This window comes from Silene latifolia, chromosome 9, assembly GCF_048544455.1.
Source record: "Silene latifolia isolate original U9 population chromosome 9, ASM4854445v1, whole genome shotgun sequence".
Classification (NCBI taxonomy): domain Eukaryota; kingdom Viridiplantae; phylum Streptophyta; class Magnoliopsida; order Caryophyllales; family Caryophyllaceae; genus Silene; species Silene latifolia.
Window position 1 is genome coordinate 147,931,628 of NC_133534.1, and position 23,169 is coordinate 147,954,796.

At 38.0% G+C, this 23,169-nt stretch overlaps 2 protein-coding genes across 4 annotated transcripts; both read left to right on the forward strand.

Moving 5' to 3' along the window:
- Positions 1–2,118: 2,118 nt before the first annotated feature.
- On the forward strand, positions 2,119–4,695 carry LOC141600145 (uncharacterized). Its single transcript, XM_074420330.1, has one exon. The coding sequence runs from the start codon at positions 2,948–2,950 to the stop codon at positions 4,187–4,189; it is 1,242 nt and encodes a 413-aa protein (XP_074276431.1). The 5' UTR covers positions 2,119–2,947; the 3' UTR covers positions 4,190–4,695.
- A 103-nt stretch (positions 4,696–4,798) lies between these two features.
- Positions 4,799–21,471, forward strand: LOC141600144 (uncharacterized). Of its 3 annotated transcripts, XM_074420328.1 has the most exons (3): positions 4,799–6,413; positions 6,496–6,950; positions 19,695–21,471. In XM_074420328.1, the coding sequence occupies exon 3, from the start codon at positions 19,717–19,719 to the stop codon at positions 21,154–21,156; it is 1,440 nt and encodes a 479-aa protein (XP_074276429.1). In that variant the 5' UTR covers positions 4,799–6,413; positions 6,496–6,950; positions 19,695–19,716; the 3' UTR covers positions 21,157–21,471. The 3 variants fall into 3 exon arrangements, with proteins under 3 accessions (XP_074276429.1, XP_074276430.1, XP_074276428.1); XM_074420329.1 differs by lacking the exons at positions 4,799–6,413; positions 6,496–6,950 and adding an exon at positions 18,724–19,454; XM_074420327.1 differs by lacking the exons at positions 4,799–6,413; positions 6,496–6,950 and adding an exon at positions 18,724–19,134.
- The last annotated feature ends 1,698 nt before the right edge of the window (positions 21,472–23,169 follow it).

Genomic DNA, 23,169 nt, shown 5'->3' on the forward strand with positions numbered 1-23,169 from the left:
GTAATGTCTTCATACCTGAGTGTCCTGGTAAGGCACTTGGAGTATGGGGGTGTTACAGTTTAGGCCCCCACCACTCCACTTGTTGCTTGTCCTATGCAGAATGTGGTATTGTATTTGGCCCGTCTTTAGATATAGACGGATATGGACCGTCCATAATGAGATTTTGTGTTCCTAAATAGCCCAATACATGAGATTTCAATACTAATATGCTTGATTTTTTTTTTTACTATGAGCTTAACAATGTTTTGTTGTCCAATCTTCAATTATCATGTTATTATAGTCTCTCTCTCCTTTTCTTCTACGTATAAATTGAATAAGCTAACAACTAAGAAATTGGATTAGAGAAGCATAGGTTAAACATCTTTAGAAACTGTATCACAATAAATTCATTATGAGATTATTTTATAATTTATAATAGAAAACAGTCCATAGGCAACTAAACAGGTGAAAACAGGGTTAAATATAAAATTAGTACACTTACTTTAAGAACATATACAAAGTTAAAGAGTCATTTTTGTCATGACTAACATTATAAAGGTCATGAAAACGCATAAATGAGTAGTAGTATGGTTAATTAGGGAATTTTCAATATATGTGAATGTTCGATCACTCTTTGAAAAACATATGAATTGCAAAATATGCAAATATTAAGTTGGTTGGTTATCTCACGTCTTCAATTCATAAAATTTGGAACTTTCACTAACAGATGGCAAACGAGGCATTCAGAGTTGTATGAATTTACGGATTAGGTTAAATTGGGGTCGAGAAATTTTCGATTTAGTTTCCTTTTGTTTTGTTGAGCTATGTCGAATTCGTATCATCGACATGTGATAGTTAGGTTTTTAGTAATAATGATTAGGTTATTAATATATATTTATTCATGCTTTAAAGTTAAGATCAATAATTTGAAATTAAACTTTTTACAGATGCTTATGAATATTTTACTCATATTTAGATATTTCACGTATATGCACAAAATATTCAATATATATCCATACCCACACAGTCACACCGCATAGTTATATATTTATATGTTAGAAAAAAAGGGGTACAAGAGATAATTTGCGAAAATGAGGGGTATATACTATATAATAAAACCGCAAAAACACGTGTGTACAGCGTACAATTCCCCCATATTTGGTGCTTAGGACCTATTGGTTAAAAAACACGAAATCACGATATGTTACATACATATACATGTTTAAAAGCGTTTTAGTATGTTTTTATATAATAACTAATCATTTATTCAATTAATCTAAATAGAAAATTATAATACTAAAACAAACACATATAATATAATTTATTGTGTTTAATACATATATTTTGAAATCATTTCAACTTTGTAACCATATATTAGAACAACCCATGAATTTCACGGGTTTAAACCTAGTTTATTTTTTTTATTTAAAAAAAAATAATAAAAAAAATAAACTAGGAAAAAAGGAATTGAATTGAATCGAGCTAAATTGATCCCCCACAACTGCGATTGGGAGGAGTTTAAATACCGTAATCCTTGGACACGCCCCGAAATCCGGATTAGTCGGCCCAATGTTGTTCGGATTACCGGATGGTTTAGACAAAAAAAAAACCTAGTTTATTTTTAATTCATTTCTTTTATTCTTGCGTGGCTTAAATTGTTGCCTCAAGAGTTACTCTTTCGTTTTACTCATTTTATTGTGAAAAACCTTAGGAAAAAAGGAATTGAATTTAATTAAACGGAGCTGAACTGAATTGAATAGAATGAATCATAGATGATAATAATAACAATAATACAACAACAACAACAATATAATTGAAGATCAAAACACTTATTTATTAATATTTATTAGTAAAATATTGAAAATTAATGGTTTTAATTTAATATTATGAACATATTTTTAAAACTTACATAAAATTTGAGGTTACGATGTCACTACATAAAAATATTTATTACAGTAATATTTTACTATGAAATTGGATCGTAATATGATCCTATCTAAAATAGTAGGATCTAAGATCAATCAAGCATTTTTAAATGGTAGAATCGAATTGAGATTCTGATAAGTAATAACAATGGTTTTAACTCCGTAGTCCGTATACACAATATTCTTTTTTTGTTGCAATCCGTATACACAATGTAAGTAATGCAGTGTTCCGTATTAGTTTTGCCCCCAATCAAACCCAGAAAAATAAACAAAAATAAATAAATAAATTTTACAGAGAAAGAAAGAAGCAAAAACAGTAAGCGAGAGAGAGAGAAAGAGAGACGAAGTGGGTTTGGTTATAGCTCCTTCTCCCTCCAAATTTTGGAGAGAAAATTCAAACATCTCATTAATTAATTCAATAATTTTTGCACTGTTGTACCCCAAGTTCCCAGCTTTCTCCAATAATAAGGTCAGAAAGTGATCAAACATTGCTTAATTATCATCATTTGTTGGTGATATTCTTTTGTTTCTTCATTATTTACTAAGCAAGTTTGATTCTTTTTTATTTTTTTTGATCTTATCTAATTCAACTTCAACTTTGGGATCTCAACTTTAATTTTGTAAACACGGCTGGCCTGGCTACCCAACCCAGTTGGGTAATTTTGTATTGCAAATGTGGGATTTTCAGCACCCATATTCTTCTTACCGTTTCAAGTTTAGGCGTTGTAAACTCTGTTATTCCCAATTTTGGTGATTTCATATTCTTTAAATAGATTCGGGATACTAATAGCAAAAGAGGGATATTTAATTTTTTTTTGTTAGGGTTTGGCTGTAGATCTTTTCTTTAAATGGGGTTGTTTTTTAATTCATGTTTTTGAGTATTGTGGTGTTTGTAAGTATGTGTTTTGGTTGAACATTCCGTTAATTTGAGCTAGTTTTGTGTTGCTCTTCTTCTTTTGGTGTTTTGGTGATGACTTGAATTGTGGGGTGGTGTTGCTGTACTCACTGTACTGAGTTAGTTATTGGTAGTTGTTTGCTGTTGTATGAGTTTGTGGTTTGAGGTCGGAGAACAAATGCAACCCGAGAAGAACCCTCGAATGGATACAGGTGAGCTCAAAGCTCAATTGTTCAAGAAGATAGGACAAGAGAGGTTTAAGGGTTACATCCACTGTTTGAATAGATTTATAAGTCAAAAGTTGAGTAAGACTGAGTTTAATAAGTTCTGTTATCAGATACTTGGGAGGGAAAACCTCCCTTTGCATAATAAAATAATAAGGGCCATTCTCAAGAATGCTTGTAGTGCCAAGACTCCTCCTCCTCCTCTGCAAGCTCAGGAAGTGGGTCCCGCCAATAAAGCTGGCACTGCTGTTCGAACTAATTCGCCCGCTTTAGACGATGGGCATGGTCAAGGCCCAAATATGGCCCACCGTCAAAGTTCAGCTGCTCCTATTTGGTCCAATGGGGTACTTCCTATCTCCCCACGAAAGGGGAGGTCTACGGTTCGTGACAGGAAGCTCAAAGATAGGCCACGCCCTCTTGGTCCAAACGGAAAGGTCAATTCTATTTTACATCAACCAACTGCAGTAAATGATATTGGTTCAAAAACTTTAGAAAATGGGGACGTAGCACCTTGTGATTACCAAAGACCGTTACATCTGCCACGTGGACTTGCTGAGCAGCCTGAGAATGATGAGAGACTGGTAGGAGTTGTCCAAGGGAACGACCTTAGCAATGCATCTCATGCTGAAGATGGGAAAGTGGCGGCACATGCTAGCCACTTGATATTTTCCAGGCGTCCTTTGGTTGCTCCTCTTGGAATCCCTTTTTGCCCGGCTAGTGCTGCTGGACCTCGCAAATCATTACCCACACACACTGGTGATCATGTTAGCTGCTTTGATTTGGATGGACTATCTGATAGCGAGACTCTCAGAAGGCGAATGGAGCAGATTGCTGTGCCACAGGGTCTCGGGATTACCTTGGAATGCGCTAATTCCTTGAATAATATGGTTGATGTATATTTGAAGGGATTGATTAGATCTAGTTTAGAGTTTGTTGGTTCAAGGTCTACAAGTGACATGTCAGCACATCCTGTCCAAAAGCAGCAAACGCATGGGAAGCCTATTAATGGTCTCTGGCCAAGTAATCACTTACATATGCAGAAGAGTGATAGCCAGTCAGTTTCTTTGCTTGATTTCAAAGTTGCAATGGAGCTAAACCCTCAACAACTTGGAGAAAACTGGCCGTTATTGTTAGAGAAAATTTCGATGCGAGGATCTGAGGAGTAAGGTGTAGGAGAAATCATTACATTTTGATCTGTTTCTAATCCTGTAGGGTTAGTCATTATTTTGCTGGAGCATGAAATATGTGCCTCATTGCAATGACGATCTCAATCGTCGATCAAAATCTTGCCTATATTGCAACCCAGATGACCTCTAGTCGCGAGATGAAGCTTGACCCTTGGGAACATTAAGTAAGCGCTTGAGCACAGTGCAGATTCATTCACAGAGTGGTAAGTGGCTGGAAATTTTTTTACTGGAAACCTATGAAGGGGCACTTCAGTGATGAAAAATGTCCATAGGCGGTCACTCGGTAGTTTGATGGCATTGTTAATGGCTGCCTTCTGCCCAAGTCCTGTAATTTAATACCAAGAGGAGGTATCGTCGAAAAGTTTTGCGGGGATATGGTTGTTTAACATGTAAAGGTAAAAATTCATAAAATGCAAGAGCTGCAATGTTGCTCTACATGTGTTTTAGATTAATTTCAATATGAAAAATAAAGGTAACTTCACAAAGGCTTCTCTTTGTTATTGTGAATCTGAAATCTGCACTATTGGTTTCTGAAGCATTACATTTCTGAGCTTCCATTGCGATTTTTACAGTTATGTTGAAATACCTTTCCATCCATAAAGGAGAGTCGGTCAGTTTATAAACCAAGGCATTACTCCTATCTCTAATTAGTTAGAGATTGAACCTCATACATTGGGTCAGGGTAACGCTGTTGATGGCTTGATGTTGTAGGATGGATAAGCAAGCCTCAAATGAAAGTGGGCCGACCTTCTAAATGCAATTGTAGAGGAGCATTTGATCTAAGAAAATGTGCAAAGTAGAAAGTAATTTATTAACTGTAGAAAATTCACTTTGCATGATAAACTTTTGGGTATATGATACGAATATTTTAATGAAAATGTTGTGATATTATTTTACCATGTCTTGTCAAGGTGTCATTTGAATCTCACGAGTACTATTTTTATTATTATAAGAATTCTGATTCTCCGCTACCATTTTTTCACCAATTTTCTTTCTGTGGGGGTAGGATATTGTTCTATGGGACTCTGAATGTTTCATACTTGACAATCACGAAGACGTTTAGATGTTGACCATGTTTCAAAATCTCGACCTAGATGTATTGTATCGGCCGAGTTGTATCAGTTTTTCACTTTACCGATACGAGATATAGCCCGCGAAATCACCGGAGATTCACCGCGATTCATACGTGACGACCGATTAAGGATCAATTATACCGATACCGCGACAAAGACCGATACCGAGATTTTGAAGCATGATCTTGTCTATACACATCACTTATGTTTCCAACATTGGCATATTGGTCTTAAAATTCCTTAGAAAAAGAGAATGCTGACCTTCACCTAGTATTGTATTTCAAGTTGAAATGGCTCCTGTGGAAACTGAGTTCTTTCAGGTGTTTTAGACTGTTGAGGAGGTTTGAGACTTAGAATTTGTGTAATTGGTGCGGCCTTAACCCAAGAGCAACCTCTTGGAGTCTTAGTTATATGTCCATTGCTGGCTAATTGTTTTGGTCAAGCCCTTTTCTAGATGCATGCCCCCATTTTGGTTCCTAATGTGCCTTTGAATAATTGTGAAATGTAAAATTCTCCACTGAAAGTCTGTTTCTGACTATCTCGTGAAAAAAGGAAGTTGGGGACCTATTTTTTTCTATGTCGATCTTTTCTGTCACCGTGCTGTTATGTGATAACCATATTACCTTCTTGTTTCGATTCATAGATTTATTCTAATTTTCATTTTTACAATATCAGTGAGTTGAGTCAGCATATCTTCTCTGTTCTGTGTCTCTTCATTTATTTACAGGTCAAATGCTGTTATTTGAGTATTAACTCCACCGCATGATGATACTAATTGTTATACTATGATATCATACTTGTCAGAGTTGTCAGTGCTCACTCGTTGCCTTAGCTTTAAATAGAGCACTTGATCCCAAAGCTTAGTGCCGCATTGGCCAAAATGCCTCGGTGTGCGTTAAGCACCTTGTAAATGAGGGGCAGATCAATCTCCGTTTATTTTCTTCTTCTAGTTCTTCCATTATTCTCTCCCCTTTGCAATATTGTCCCTTGCATTTCCTCTTCGGCATGTTAGACCTCCTAAAGATTCAAAAAGGGTATTGTTGCAGAAAATTTTATCTCCTTCACTTTACAATGTGCCTCGTATGAAGCGTACGCCTTCTGCTTCGCTGCCATGGACTATCGTCACTCTGGTATGCTTCATTCCTTTCAAATTTAAGCTTCTTGCTGATTTTACTCCGTATTTAAAGTGCTTCCTCTCTTCTGAAATGCTAGGGCAAGAGGGTTAAATAAAAGACGTACAGTTGTGTGGGAGATTGTAATTTAGGGGTGTAATGTTTCTGGGAAAATTAATTTTGTACAAGGGAGAAGTGGATGTTGTAATCTCTTGGAAATTAAGGATAGCATAAGATTGCCCAAGTAAGAACTTGATTTTGCTGTCTGTTGGGCCATTGGTGTATGCAGAAGAGGACCCAGTTATTTCTGTTTTTGCAATGCTTATGTTTCACTACAGTTGAGCCTCTGATTGTAGCCTCATTTGGCAATAGACGATTGTGACTCCCTTTCTTGGGTCGTCCATGCTTATCTTTGGTCCCTCCTTACTCTTTAGTCTTTATTTAGTATCAAATTGTGATGTTTAGGCCGGACAATGAAATCATGGTGGTGTGATGCTTGCTGCGTTTTGGTACATTATGACCGGAGTTTATATTCTTGCATATCCTTAGCCTCAGGTATGTTCTGAGCATCTTGGGTGTTTGCTTGTTTTTCTAGTCTTTTGTGTAGGTTAAGGACTACAGTTATTTTAATGGAATAGGGTACTCCAATTATTTCTTTCAAACAACATTGGACCTCTTTGTAAATTCTTGCTAGAGAAAGCTCTTTGTCCTTCATTCCGAAATTCTTTCAATTTTTTTTTTTTTTTTTTTTTTTTTGTAAAGGGAGCCACAAGGGCATTTATGTTACTGACAAGAATGGAACCCAGGTCATGAGTATATAATAAACACGAATACATATCTTTTCTATGATACTCCTTATGTCCCATTTATGTTACTTTTGGCTTTAATAGTTAAACAACTTAAACTCTTAGGGATGTTTGGTTGGGGGTGTTGGAATGAAATGGAATGGATTTGAGTGATTCTAGTGTTTGGTTGGGGCATTTTGGAATGGAGTTAGAATTCTGATGGATTCTAATTTCACCCCAACCCCTTGGAATCCCATATCCACCTTCCCACTCAGGTTTCTAAATCCATTCCCCTGCATACAATTTTAGAGTGAACCAAACAACAAATGATAAGTATGGGGTTCTAAATCCATCCCCTCATGGTATCTCATTCCGTTCCAATTCATTCCGACCTTTTGAACCAAACGGAACCATCATATTTAAAAGGATAAGGGATATTCTATGTAGTACTACTCATATCTACAAAGAGATTGAAATTGAAAGTACTACTCATATCAACAAAGTGCTCTTTGTTTTCTCGAAGCCTATGACAAGAACTCCGGAGTTAAGCAAGCGTGCTTGCAGAGGGGTAGTCTTAGGATATGTTGCCTCCTTGGAAAGTTTTTTGGGATGCGCATGAGTGAGGACAAAAATGCGCTGAAAATAACCATGTGGGTCAAGTACACTTGGCAAGCTAACATAAATAACCGCTCCCAATTCATGTTAGGTCGGGGTATTACAGTTGTAGTCACAATATGAGGCAAAAATATATTTTCACCCCTTTTTGTTCATAATAATTATTGATGTGAACATTATTTGCGCACATTTAGTCCCCTAATTGAGCCTATTTTGCATACTATTATAACATTCTATGGCCATTTTATCCGTCAAAACCTTCCTATATGCTTTTCTATCGCATTTCATATGTTTTGTAGAAAAGGAGATAATAAGGCGGAAATTCCCGTCTTTCGTGCATATTTGGAAGCTTATTGATGATATTAGATGGACTAGTATGAAGAGGAGGCAAGAATGATGACCAATGACGTAAGAATAAAGATTATATAGAAGAGTCATAAGGTTTAAAGCAAGGAGGAAAAGCAAGGAGGCCATTCATGAAGAAAATCGCTCGGAACGCAAACCAAGAGTTGCTCCTTTGGCTCTGAAAATATGCTAGATGGAACGGCGTCGAAAAAACAAGCGATCTAGGCTTTTGAATCACTCCAATAGGAGTCCGGATGAGAAAATGACGTCCGTTTTACAATCCGAGCTCAAACAAAGAAGTCAGTACGGAATCCGCGCGTCCCGCGCTGAAGACGCTCGGATTGTCCCAAATCCGCTCGGATTGCTCCAAATCCGCTCGGATTCCTCCCTTGCTACAATCCGAGCGTCTTGCTCCAAATCCGCTCGGATTCCCTTGCTACAATCTGCCCGTCCCGACACCAATCCGCCCGGATTCCAGTCCAGCGCAAATTCGTTCTTCAAGCTTTCAAGAAAGACTCCCTTCCTCCGAAAAATACCGGCTCCTCCCTGCTCTAAACTCAAAAGTGTAATTACTAGTTTATTCCTTAGTTAACCCTAATGCATCCACCTAATTTCCACTATAAATACCCCATTTGTAATAATCAAACCAACAAGTTTTTAGAGTAGAAAATCCTTCTTTAGATTAGATTAGGAGTAGATTAGAATAGATTACTCTTTAATCTTTCCACAAATTACACATTAATCTCTCTTTAATTATTGTTCAAGTTTATTATTCAAGTTTATTATTGGGTAATTGAAGATTATTGGGTTATTATTGGGAGATTGACAACCTTCCATCAATCATCAAGTTCTTCTATTATTCTTTGCTTTATTATTTGGATCATCTTAAGTTGGTATAATTCCTTTACTCTTTACTCTTTATTGTTTATTTCCTCATTCTATTATCATGTTTATACTTGTTGTGATGATTGACACCATTAATGACATGTTTCCCATGATAATGAGTGAGTAGTTTCTTTAGCTAGGATTAGTGGGTAATTAGGGGAAACCAACATGGGATTGATTCATGCTTAATCTAATATGTTCACATGATTAAATTGCTTGCTTGTTGTGATGTCAACTTTATGCACATGTTATGTTTGATGAAATGCTAAGCCTATGAATCCTTGCATTTTTACCATCTCTTATCTACTCAACTTGACTTGTAAGATATAAACCAACTCGAGTCTTGTTAGACCATGCATAGAAGTTGAATAGGAGGAAAGTAAGTCGACTTGTAGGTGTTGTACAATCTAATCGATTCGGCTCCGGGACCCAACTCTTCCTAAGAACCGTAAGACATAACCCAACTCGGTTCCTCCACAACATTAATTGCTTGCAACCTTGTAAACATGTTTGTATGATCAACACCATGAATCCCCCATGACCCCATGATATCCTAGCACTTTTAAATCATTTGTTTACATCCTTCCTTTTATTGCTTATTTTACTTTATCGCTTGCATTAGTCTAGACACAACTACAAACCCCATTAATTGTGACACTAGCATAAATTGAGATAGATAGACTTAGAACCCAAAGCACACCGTCCCATGGATCGACCTCGACTTACCACTAACTAGTTGTTTGTTGAGTATTATAAATGTGTTTGATTGGTTGAGTGACGACATCGACCGGACCAAAATGGCGCCGTTGCCGGGGATGGTGCTATGTGATTAAGTTCTTACTTGTTTGTCTATTTTAATTGTGCTTTCACCTTGAGGAACTTGTTCCTCAAGGATCGTTTTTACCATTTTCTTGTAGTTTCCATGTTTGTAGTTGTATCTCTATCTTGACCAATGATGATGACCCAAGACTTGACATATGGAGTATGTGGTGAATCTTTGAAGTATGACTATAGGTATGGGGAGTTTGAGGAGCAAGTCAACACAAACCTACCTTATTATTTGTACAACGAAAATCCTAACCACTACCCCAATTTTTTCCACCAAAATTACCACACCCAATATCAACAACAACCACCCACCCAATACCCATTTCACAATGAACTTCAATTGTCACAATACAACCACTTTCACACCCACCCACAACAAAAAGATGAACCCATTCAAAACATGATTCTCCAAATGATGGGAGACCAGCAAAACTTCTTCAACCAAATGCTAGAAGAGAGCCGAAAAGAAGATAATGTTCTTAAAGACATTGTTATCCAAAGAGAGGAGTTGAGGATTCAAATTGCCCAATTAAAAGAATTCCAAGCAAACACTCACCACCGTTCTTTGGATATTGAGCATAAATGCGAGTTTGAAGTAATGACATTTGACATGGAAGATGAAAAGTGGGAAGAGCCAAGTTCCTTGAGCTCTTGCGACTATGAAAGTGTTGTGTTCGATGAAGAAGACATAAGGTTGAGCAACCCAAATACTCTTAACCTTTGTGAGTATGAGGGTGTAGACCTGGCAAATCGGGTTAACGGGTCGGGTTCGGGTCAGGCCATTTCGGGTCGGGCCATTTCAGGTTTCTCAAATTTTCGGGTTAGCTCGGGTCGGGCCGGGTCATTTCGGATTCCGGGTCTGTTTCGGGTTTGTTTGTCGGGTCTATTTCGGGTCAAGCGGGTCGGGTTATTTTGGGTCAGGTCATTTTCGGGTCAATAATTAAGAGAGAAAAAGGCATTTCAAGACTTTTGGGGTCAATTAGAGTTATATTTTATCGGGTCATTTTCGGGTTGAGTGGTTTCGGGTAGGGCATTTCGGGTCGGGTCTGTTACGGGTCCATGAAAGCTCGGGTCATTTTCGGGTCGGGTCGGGTCAATTCGGACTTCGGGTGTCATTCGGGTGCGGCAGTTCGGGTCGATTTCGGGTCTCGGGTCAACCTTTTCGGGTCGGGTCAATCGGGCCGGGTTGATTTTGCCAGGTCTATGAGGGTGTGTCTTTTGATGTGAACGTTGAGGTGTTGGAAAAAGAGCTAAATGAAGCCCTCATTTCTGATTCACGTAAGGATAGCAACAATGATGATGAGCCTAGAGGAGGGACTCACAATATCACCTTGCTTGAGGAGCCTATCCTTGAGGCATTTGAGATACCCTATCATGAAGAAGAACGTCCTTCCTTTATCATTTATGAAGACCACTTGGCACACATCATGGAGCCAATGATCATTGAAGAGGATATGTTAGACCTTCTTCAAAAGGCCAAGGTTTCTTACAAGAGCTATTTGGTAAAAAAGCTTAAAGAGAAAATTGCTCGTGAGGCTACTTGTGAAGATTTGGCACCCATAATTTCAACTCCTATGGTATCCGATCATCAAAGTCATGAAAATTCTCCTTCTACTCATGAAGGATTGATAAATTCAAATGCTATCGTCATCACCAAAATTGAAGAAGAAGTTGGTAAGTGGAAGTCCACAGATGAAAACGAACCACACTTCATGCTTAGTCTTAACAAGAATCGTGGGTGTATATATCTGAAGCATCGGGAAAGCTCTAATGCTAAGGAGAAGGCAAGAAAAAGAACATTCTACAAGCCTCCTTGGCCAAATTTCATATTCAAATTGAGCAACCCATACTTATGCTTATTTGGAGCTTGTTCACAAGCTTTTGATCTTTTATTAAGAGCTTTAAGCTCTATGGATAAGAGTCCCTACAAATTGAACTAGTTTGGTGGAGTCCTACCTCAAAACCACCATTTGTAAGATATTTCTTGAACCCTTTACTTTGTATAATATTGTACATTTACATTTGCATTTAATTTCTTGCATGAGAGAGAAGAGAGAGAGAGTCATCTTACATGTTTCATGAGCAAATTTCAGAAAAAGATAAGGGAAAAGAGAAAATCAGTGAAAAGGGGTATGTTGTCTCGTGAAAAAAAAAGAAGAAGAAGAAAGAAAGCGAGAAAGACGCCCGGGATTCTAGCAAATCCGCCCGTCCAGGGCCCACGGGAAAGCAAAAATTGAAACTGAAGAAGAATCCGTGCGGATTCAAACAAATCCGCCCGTCCCGGACAATCCGTCCGTCTTCTCCACGGGACGCCCGTCCCATGTGTCGTCCAGAAGCGAGATTTTGAACTGCGACAAAATCCGTGCGGATTATCGAGAATCCGCCCGTCCAGATCAAGCCGTCCGTCCCGATCAAAATCCGCCCGTCTTTTCCCCCTTCTCGCCCACAAAATTTCTTTGTTCTAGAATCCGTGCGGATTCTAGAAAAGACGCCCGTCTTCTTTCCCGAAATCCGGCCGTCTCGATCGAAATCCGCTCGGATTGTCTTGTTCCCTCGGATAAAGCGGGTTCGATCCAATCTTATCCGTTCGGATTCCCTACTTCTTCTATATAATCACCCCCCCTTCTCCCTCATTTCCTCACCTTACCAAACCCTAAAACACTCATCTCAACCCTCAAAATCATCCTCAAATCCTCAAAAATTCCCCCATCACCAACATTCAAATGGCACCATTGACAAACACCAAGGGAAAGGCCAAGAAATTGGTTGAATCATTCGGGAAGAAGCGCAAGGGATCAACCTCTTCAACACCACGAGAGGTAGTACTACCAAGGAACACCCGACCCTTAATGAGGGGAGGCATTGAACAACTCAACAACTTCCAAGAAGTGATCTTCCTATCCAACGACCACCGCGAAAAATTCGTCGAGCTTCTAGGTAAGAAGTACGAACCTACTCAATTTGTTGATACTAGGGTGTTGGAAATCCTTAAGATAAGGTACCCTACCGAGATGTTCTTTAATGGCCTTGGCATTGGGAGCTTTTTCCATGCCCATGAAGAGACTTACCTTAGTCTCACCCTTGAATTCTTGAGTAGCCTTCGCATTGTGGCGGATACCCACAACAATGTAGGCATGAAGTTTAGGTTATGCAACCTAGACCATGTTCTTTCTCTTGAGGAATTTGCCTATGTTTTCGGTCTTGAAGTACCCACCGACTATACCGAAAAGCCCGATAATTTTAATGTGGACTTTCTTTGGAAAGCTATCTCCGGGAGGGACTTTACCCATATAAAGCGTTGCTATACATTTGCTATCCAACATCCGGTGATTCGATTCACCGAACGCTTTGTAGCCGGTTGCATCAATGGGAGGTACGAGCAAGATCGGTGTACTCTCATCGACTTAAATTTTCTTGAGTCTTATTTGAATGTTCGAGCGGTGAGGCGTTATAACTTCAACACGCCACTTGAGATACTTACTAGGTTCCATGATTTTGCTCAAGGGACCACCCAACTCAAAACCTTTGTGATGGGAGGTCTAATTACAATTCTGGCTAAACACCTTTGTCCGGGTTCAATGCCCGAGGAACCTATATTCCTCTTGAGGGGAGGACTTTGATTGATGAGCACACCATCTTCCACAGTCACCGATGGTGCAACTACACTCGAGATGGGAGTGTGGAGTGGCACACCAAGGGATGTACTTCAATGGTCCTTGAGGGATGGAAGATACCGGGCATTGACCCAAGATTGAGTCCATACTCTCCCCCACCAAGCTACCTCCTCGAAATCCAAATTCTTGATAATCCCCCTCAAAGGGAAGAGCCACACCGTCAACCACCTCGTGGGGGGCCGGGAGCACCTATTCGCCCACCTTCCTACGTACCCATCCCGCCATACCCTACCCCTTATACCGAATTCCAACCGGAAATCCCCAACACCCCGGGTATTAATGATTTGATGTCACTCATGAATAGAGTGGACCTTGGGGTGCATAAAGGAGAGGAAGACAACTACTTGGCCCTCTACCCCCAATACTATAACATGGCTCAACAAGGGTACGTTGACCCTAATGGCCCTTTACCCTCTTGGGCACAACCGGAGCTCTTGTTCCCAAATTATGGGGACCAAGCTTGGGGTAGAGGAGACGGAGGGCATTCTAACCAAGGTGGAGGGTACTCGGGTCAAGGAGGAGGATTTGACCAAGGAGGATATTGGGGCCAAGCACCCGGTTATGATCAAGCCGGAAGCTCTCATGGTTATGGCTATGATCAAAATGAGGATGACGAGTGAAAGAGGCCTACTTCACCACTTCCATTTGTATGATACCCATCTCTCCCTCTCTCTCTTTTGTATATACATTGCATTTAGTGTAGTTTTTGCATGCATTTGTATTATATTTTTCATATTGCATTTGCATTAGTTAGTTCATTTACATTAGTTTGCATTGTAATATATTTCATATGATTCATGTAGATAGTTGTATATAGACTAGAATTCATGCATAGTCACTAATGGCCAAACCCATTCATTTCTACACTAGAAATAGTGTTTAAATCGGTTTGGGGAGGTTTGATCATAGGTGACCATAATTTACTAGAAATCATGCATCATATAGTATAGGTTAGATTGCATTCATTTGTTATATATGTCATATAGAGTTGCATTTAGTTAGAGCATGCATTCATTCATATCATATCATTGCATTTGTACTTCAATTTCCATAAAATCAAAAACCCAAAAACATGTATTTCTTTTTCATTCCTACTCCTACATGTACATTGAGGACAATGTCCAAAATAAAGTGGGGGATGGGAATTTATATTCCAAAAATGCATAAAAATTGAAAAATTTCGAAAAATCACAAAAATATGTCTTTTAATTTCATAAAAACAAAAACCATAAAAATTTGAAAAATTGAAAAATCCAAAAACAAGTTCATTTCCTTTGTAGTGTAGACTTGTATATATTGTTTTGTATATATTGTGTTTGTTCATCCTTGTTCACATTGATCGACTACGCCACATCCGAGACATGAGGATATTGAAGACCGCATGGTATGATCTTTCCAATCTCCTTTTTCCTCTTTATGTTAATGACTATGTGGCTTTATTTTGATTGATGCGGTATAACAATGTAAACTTAGGACTTGCATTTAGATTGTTTGTCATATTAGTTGGTAGAATCATATGCATTAGGATGTTTATATGCTAGTTGCATCATGGCATGTAGTTTGCATGGTTAGAAAAATTTTGCGAAACCGTCTACTTCGGAAGCTTGACAAGTGTATATAGGCCCTAGTAGATGCTTTTTCTTCTTAAGACTTTGCTTGTTAGAATATTTGTAAAACACCCTAGGATGTGTCATGCTAGTATCCTTTGACCCATGGTTTAAGGCCGAGTAAAGAGTACCTTGTGGTGTGATAACTCCTTGGCTACCGTTTATTCCAAGGTGACCCTTGAAACCATGCACCCATACATCCATCATCCATGTTCTACCATATTTTTGTCAACAAAAGGGAATGGGCACAAAAAGAAATCAATTTGAGTTCAATGAAATGAAAAGTGAAAGAAAGTTTGCAAAAATGCATCAAAAGAAAAAAAAGGAGCAAAAATAGAACTCCTAAGCTTCAAATACAAGGCACCCTCGTTACTAATTGGGGTGTCTTTGAAAATGTTCAAAAAGAAATGGCAAAAGAAAGTGTTCTCAAATGTTATATGCCACAAGAAATTGGGGGGAAAAACAACAACAAAAGCAAACTCCCAAAGTGAAACTCAAATTCTATCGATCCCTTTATCCATCGTACCCATTTTTGTGCATGGTAGAGAGGGGACGACCCTTCTTCTTGTCTAGGCAAGAGGAGGAATTCCGCGATCCTCCAGTGTTTCTAACACCATAGGGAGTCTATTCTTGACAAAAGCATTTAACGATTGAGGACAAAGGTACCCTAGCTTGACACAATTTGGAGGTGATTTATTGGTATCCTTCTAGGCTTAGTAGTTTGAAGAAATTGCATCTATGAAGGAGTGTGTACCCTTGAATTACTTCTCTTGTAGATAATTTCTGCCACTTAGATGAGGAAAGTGGCTATTCCTTTTGTAGATGCATCCATTATTTGATTTTGTGTGCTTAATGTTTGGATGTGTCGCCATTTTGGCAAGCCCCACCTTGCCTTGCAAGAAGGCATCCTACCTCATGGTTGTCTTGTTGTGAGTTGAAGGGGCGGAGTGAGACCCGCTAATTGTCTCATATCGGTTATGTTATTAGGTTAGTTTAATTAAAGGTCTAGTTTTAGTCACCTCTTTACTCGGGACGAGTAAAGGTTCGGTTTGGGGATATTTGATGTGAACATTATTTGCGCACATTTAGTCCCCTAATTGAGCCTATTTTGCATACTATTATAACATTCTATGGCCATTTTATCCGTCAAAACCTTCCTATTTGCTTTTCTATCGCATTTCATATGTTTTGTAGAAAAGGAGATAATAAGGCGGAAATTCCCGTCTTTCGTGCATATTTGGAAGCTTATTGATGATATTAGATGGACTAGTATGAAGAGGAGGCAAGAATGATGACCAATGACGTAAGAATAAAGATTATATAGAAGAGTCATAAGGTTTAAAGCAAGGAGGAAAAGCAAGGAGGCCATTCATGAAGAAAATCGCTCGGAACGCAAACCAAGAGTTGCTCCTTTGGCTCTGAAAATATGCTAGATGGAACGGCGTCGAAAAAACAAGCGATCTAGGCTTTTGAATCACTCCAATAGGAGTCCGGATGAGAAAATGACGTCCGTTTTACAATCCGAGCTCAAACAAAGAAGCTGTACAGGAATCCGCGCGTCCCGCGCTGAAGACGCTCGGATTGTCCCAAATCCGCTCGGATTGCTCCAAATCCGCTCGGATTCCTCCCTTGCTACAATCCGAGCGTCTTGCTCCAAATCCGCTCGGACTCCCTTGCTACAATCCGCCCGTCCCGACACCAATCCGCCCGGATTCCAGTCCAGCGCAAATTCGTTCTTCAAGCTTTCAAGAAAGACTCCCTTCCTCCGAAAAATACCGGCTCCTCCCTGCTCTAAACTCAAAAGTGTAATTACTAGTTTATTCCTTAGTTAACCCTAATGCATCCACCTAATTTCCACTATAAATACCCCATTTGTAATAATCAAACCAACAAGTTTTTAGAGTAGAAAATCCTTCTTTAGATTAGATTAGGAGTAGATTAGAATAGATTACTCTTTAATCTTTCCACAAATTACACATTAATCTCTCTTTAATTATTGTTCAAGTTTATTATTCAAGTTTATTATTGGGTAATTGAAGATTATTGGGTTATTATTGGGAGATTGACAACCTTCCATCAATCATCAAGTTCTTCTATTATTCTTTGCTTTATTATTTGGATCATCTTAAGTTGGTATAATTCCTTTACTCTTTACTCTTTATTGTTTATTTCCTCATTCTATTATCATGTTTATACTTGTTGTGATGATTGACACCATTAATGACATGTTTCCCATGATAATGAGTGAGTAGTTTCTTTAGCTAGGATTAGTGGGTAATTAGGGGAAACCAACATGGGATTGATTCATGCTTAATCTAATATGTTCACATGATTAAATTGCTTGCTTGTTGTGATGTCAACTTTATGCACATGTTATGTTTGATGAAATGCTAAGCCTATGAATCCTTGCATTTTTACCATCTCTTATCTACTCAACTTGACTTGTAAGATATAAACCAACTCGAGTCTTGTTAGACCATGCATAGAAGTTGAATAGGAGGAAAGTAAGTCGACTTGTAGGTGTTGTACAATCTAATCGATTCGGCTCCGGGACCCAACTCTTCCTAAGAACCGTAAGACATAACCCAACTCGGTTCCTCCACAACATTAATTGCTTGCAACCTTGTAAACATGTTTGTATGATCAACACCATGAATCCCCCATGACCCCATGATATCCTAGCACTTTTAAATCATTTGTTTACATCCTTCCTTTTATTGCTTATTTTACTTTATCGCTTGCATTAGTCTAGACACAACTACAAACCCCATTAATTGTGACACTAGCATAAATTGAGATAGATAGACTTAGAACCCAAAGCACACCGTCCCATGGATCGACCTCGACTTACCACTAACTAGTTGTTTGTTGAGTATTATAAATGTGTTTGATTGGTTGAGTGACGACATCGACCGGATCAAAATTATGTGTAACTATATAATAAAGTCGTAATTTTTTAATGTATTATTTATAAATTTTAAATTGAGACGTCATTAATTTTTCATATTTCACCCCTTTAGTTATAATATATGAGAACAAAAATTGAACTGTAATACTCTAATAAAGAGAATGAGTAAAGTTATGAAATGTGTATTTTGATGAAAATAATTTTTTTTACCAGAAAACTAATGATGAAAATATTTTTTTAACAGAAAACTAATGATTACATTTTATAAATTTTCTTAAATAGTTTTAATGATTTTTTTGTCATAAAACTAATAATATCACTTTATTGGTTTTTTTTATACGAAGTTAGTATGTGTTAAGCATTCTCTAATATAGTATATAATAATAGCACTAATAAAAGATTTATGAATTTTTTATTTTTAGATTTAAACCGGTGTTTTATTTTAATTAAATTAAATGATTATAATTTAGAGTTCAAAACAAATTATAGTGAATAAAAATTTAAAAGATGTGTAATGACTTTTTCAAAATTGAACAAAGCTAATTAAATTTGTGTTTGAAGTATAATGAATCCAAAATATATGATTCATTCCATAAAAGACATTTGATTACAACATAAAATTCATTAGAAATCTAATGTATCTATTTTTTATACCAAAAAATAAATAATAAAAGTGATCATGAGTATGTATTTGACTTTAAATATTAAGACACAGAGAATGACTGGTAGTTTTATCATAATCTAAATTTGATCGAGTTATATAGTGGAAACTTAAGAAACAAGAATAAATAATCCAAGTTTGATGTTATGTTTTACTTTGGTTTATTGAAGCCTATATTGGAATTATTTATAAACAACTATATCTATATGTAGGGAATTAATTTGTATCCAACATTTATCCCAGGACAGCAAATAAGTTGTGTTTGATGATCCCATGCTATTTCGGTGGTGTCTCTCATTGTAATCCAACTCTTCCACCTCTCATTCTTTGGCTCCTTCATATACCTCCCTCTCCTTTCACCATTTTATTTTCTTCCTAAATTTCCTTGTTTTCCCATCTTGTAATCCATCAAACAAATAATAATAAACAAGGTACACCATCATCTTTACTACCCAGAATTCATTTCATTTATTCCTTTTATTTATGCTCTTTAATTTCTTCTACAATTTCTAATCTTTATTCAAATTATTCTACTTGGGATCCTTTTTAAGTTTTATTGTATGTGTTTAGAGGAGGAATTCGACATGATTAGATAATGCCAATGCTAATGTAGACATGTTAAAATATAAAACGACGTAATCATAAACTTAATGCAACAACAATATTACTCTTTGTTTTTTTAAGAGCAATTGCTTAACGACCATCGCAAATTCCCAATTAATTTAAGGGTGGTCAACATTACTATGATGGGGTGTGTGTTCTTTAAGTAAATAAAGAAATTGACGAAATGACGTCAAATAATTAGTACGTACAGAATATACTTGATAATAAAAACAAGTGTAACCAATTTGAATAATTATAATGGAAAACCAAAACATAATAGAAATGGAAATAATGTGTTTGAACTTGACAATCTTACCTCTCATTCCATTTGATTGTAGTACTAATGCTTTTTTGTGATAATAAAATTACTCCATCTTCTTGTAAGCAGGCAACAACAATAAGAGGAAATTATGGCGACAACAATAAGAGGAAATTCGGGAGGGAGGGAAAAGAGGGGCACTTCTCCTTCAAGTTCCCTCACCAAGAAATCACCCAAACCTTCATCTCAAAACCAATCATCAGCTCCGTCTTCATCTTCCCTTGCAAAAGAGAAAATCTTGTTAACAACCGACAAAAAACCCGTCCCTAACTACCTAAAATCAACCGTGATGGGCTCAAAACTAGACTCCACATCAAAGCGATCAACCGCCGACCTAGCTCAAAAACCGTCTCCTATTAGGCGAAGGTCCTTCGATAGACCTCCTCCAATCTCTGAGGTTCAAAGGGCCATTCGCAGTGGACCTGGGACCCCCCGCGAGGTCAAACCAAGTAGGTCAACATCCTTTTCACACAGACCAGGATCCTCTTCTCTCTCACCCTCTTCCACTAGAGTTGTCTCAGACCGGACTTATGCTAGGACAACCTCATCCCTTAAAGAGGGTAAGCTTGATTCAAATTTGTCCAAGACTCTGAGCGGTAAAAAAAGCACAGTGTCCCCCATTACTCCTTTGATGAAAAAGGGTATGAATGGCCTTAAATCTGCCTCGTCTACAAAGAAGGCGCCTAAGAGTGTGACCTCAGAGTCGAGCATTGACCACGATGATAATGATAATCCCAAGATTGACCAATTGGGTCTTGAGGATGATCTAGTGAGCATGGATATTGAGGTTCAGTCTCTACCGGAGATGTCAGAGATGCCTGATAGTAACCAGGAGCTTGGCGACCCTATCACATTCATTGACAGAGATGTCAAACTTGTCGAAGATTTACAAGACAATATTACTGCTAGTGAAGAACAAGATTTGACAGTTGAAGGACAGACAGAGGTGCATACTATTGATGAACAATCTGAAAAACAGAGTGAAGAGAAAGATATGATAGTTGAACTTGAACAACAGCATCCGACGGTTGAAGAACAACATCCAACAGTTGATGAAGAACAAAATCTGCCCGTTGAAGAGAAACATCTGACTGTTGAGGAACATAATCCAATAGTCGAAGAACGGAACATGACGATTGTAGAACCACCAGCGACAGTTGAAGAACAAAATCCAACACCGGAAGAACAGAATCCGACAGCTGAAGAGCAAAAACTTGTAGCAGAATCTGATGAGGATGACAAGGTGGCAAAGAATGTCGAGCATGGCATTACAGAATTGGCAAAAGAAAAGAAGGAAGAAGAAGAAGAAGAAGCACCAGCAGCGAAGGATGAAAACTCGAATGTTAAAAGTCGAGTTATGGAACCTTCTAAGGCACAAACTGGTGTAGGGAAGAAAGATAAACAAGCTTACAATGATGTAATTGAAGAAACTGCAAGCAAGCTTATGGGAGGAAAGAAGAAAAACAAAGTGTTGGCTTTAGCTGGAGCCTTTGAGACTGTCATTTCTTTGCAAGACACTGCCAAGAAATGATTTTCCCAACATATACATTTATTAAATTAACAGCAAACAAAAAAAATACCATTCTTTGATTATTTATCGGATGCTTTTGAGATCTGATACACAGTGAACTGAACATATTGCTTCTGGAATGCAATGTCATGAAATATTTGCTGAAGTTTTAGGTTTCTTTTCTTGATTATACCTCAGTTTGTTAAGATGTACACAATTTTATTCATTTTTAGGGTTTTATTTAAATTCCTTGAAATATAATGCTCTTCAGAATGCATTTGCTTCAAATATTGAACATTTTGTAATTTGAAGTAATTTGGAATTTTTTTTTTTTTTTTTTTTTTTTTTTTTTTTTTTTTTTTTTTTTAACAACAATAAACTGATATAAATAAAAGAAAGTCTACATAATAGTCAGTTACATATTACCCATTTTCAAATGGGCTGGTACCGAAAACTGCTAAACGATTCGACATCCAATTAACCGAACTAAACTCTAAGGCAGAACAAAGGAAACAGCAAGACGACGTTTCTTGAATGATGGGTAGTAATCATCGAACTGGATCGGGTAGTCATCTTGCCTCTTAGTCTTTCTAACTGCAATACTTGTATTGGTGTACCTGCAAAAAGAAGATAAACAGGTGACAGAATACGAAACTCTCTTCTTCAAACTACCAGTGGCACGGGCTACTTGACCACGAGGAGAGGAATGAATTCCTTTATGGCATACGTGCTCTTTCGAATGCGTCCTAACTGCGTCAAATTGAAACTGGATTATGGAGACCTTACTAGCATAAGAAATGTCACAAGAAAGGCGTGTCTTTTTATCCGTTTGGACGAAGCATTCATCTTGAACCGACGCTTCATCCGCAGAACCAGAATCAGTTTGCAAAGGTGCTTCCTTTGGCAGACTAATAACCGGCAAAGGATCAGACATAGGAACTGCTGCTTCTCATGACTTATCGTCATGGAGAGTTCCCGGCTGGATAGTTTTTGGAGTGAGGGGGCGAACCCTCAAAACTGCCCCAGATCTGGGTTGAAAAAACTCTATATTCTTCCCGAGTAACAAGTTATTGTAGTCTTGAGCCGAAAGATGTAATTTCTTGTGAGCTTGCTTTTTGTTAGTGAAAACACATTTGGCTTGTTCCGGGGTAGACGCAGAGGACGGAGTAGCAGCTTCAAATGCAGACGCCGAGTAGTTTTCAGTCATGGATTCAAAAAAGACTTGGGTAGGTTCTGAGGGAGTATTTGCGGATGGTGAGTTAGTGTTTGCGGATGGAGCAGGGTCAGAACGCTCATCACCCTGAACTGCCATAGATGGTTCACGAAGAAATTCCATCACCTCTGAGCTTGTACCAGTCTCTGCCATCTTCCCCACCATACCAGCTTCTTGATGTTGAGGAGAAGAAACAACTTCTTGACTTCGAAGAGAAGAAATAAACAGTTTCCCAGCTCGAACATCTGTTGCATCTAAGGTGTCAATGACAACACGCTTACCATTTTTGTTAATTGATAGAGCCTGCCTAACATCGTTGATGCGTGTCATTTATATGATGTTTTACATCTCTTTTTACACGCATTTCAGAGCTCAATTGTGCTATATATGCCCATATTTCTCTATTTTCCTCTACTTTCGTGCTTTTGTACTTTATTGCAGAAATGTGGAGAATTTAGCGGGAAATCAAGCCAAATCCGTCCCCGAGTAAGCTGCATTGTAAATGACGTGAAGAAATTGCTTAAGGAACGAGCTTGGTGCGCGATCCAAGGCCCAAAAGACAAGTCCACGAAGAATAAAGAAGTCAAGTAGCAACTAATCCGGTCGATCGACCATCCACATCGATCGATCGACCACCTATCGGATTCCGAACCTCATTCTTTGAGGAAGCGATCGATCGACCACTGAGTAGTCGATCGACGATTTCGATTCCGACGGAATTAAAAGATTGAGAAACTCAAGGCCCGTGAAGTTTAGGTTTTAGGAAATAGTTGTTGCGCTTATTGGCTATATAACGTAACATAACTTTCGATTTTATCATC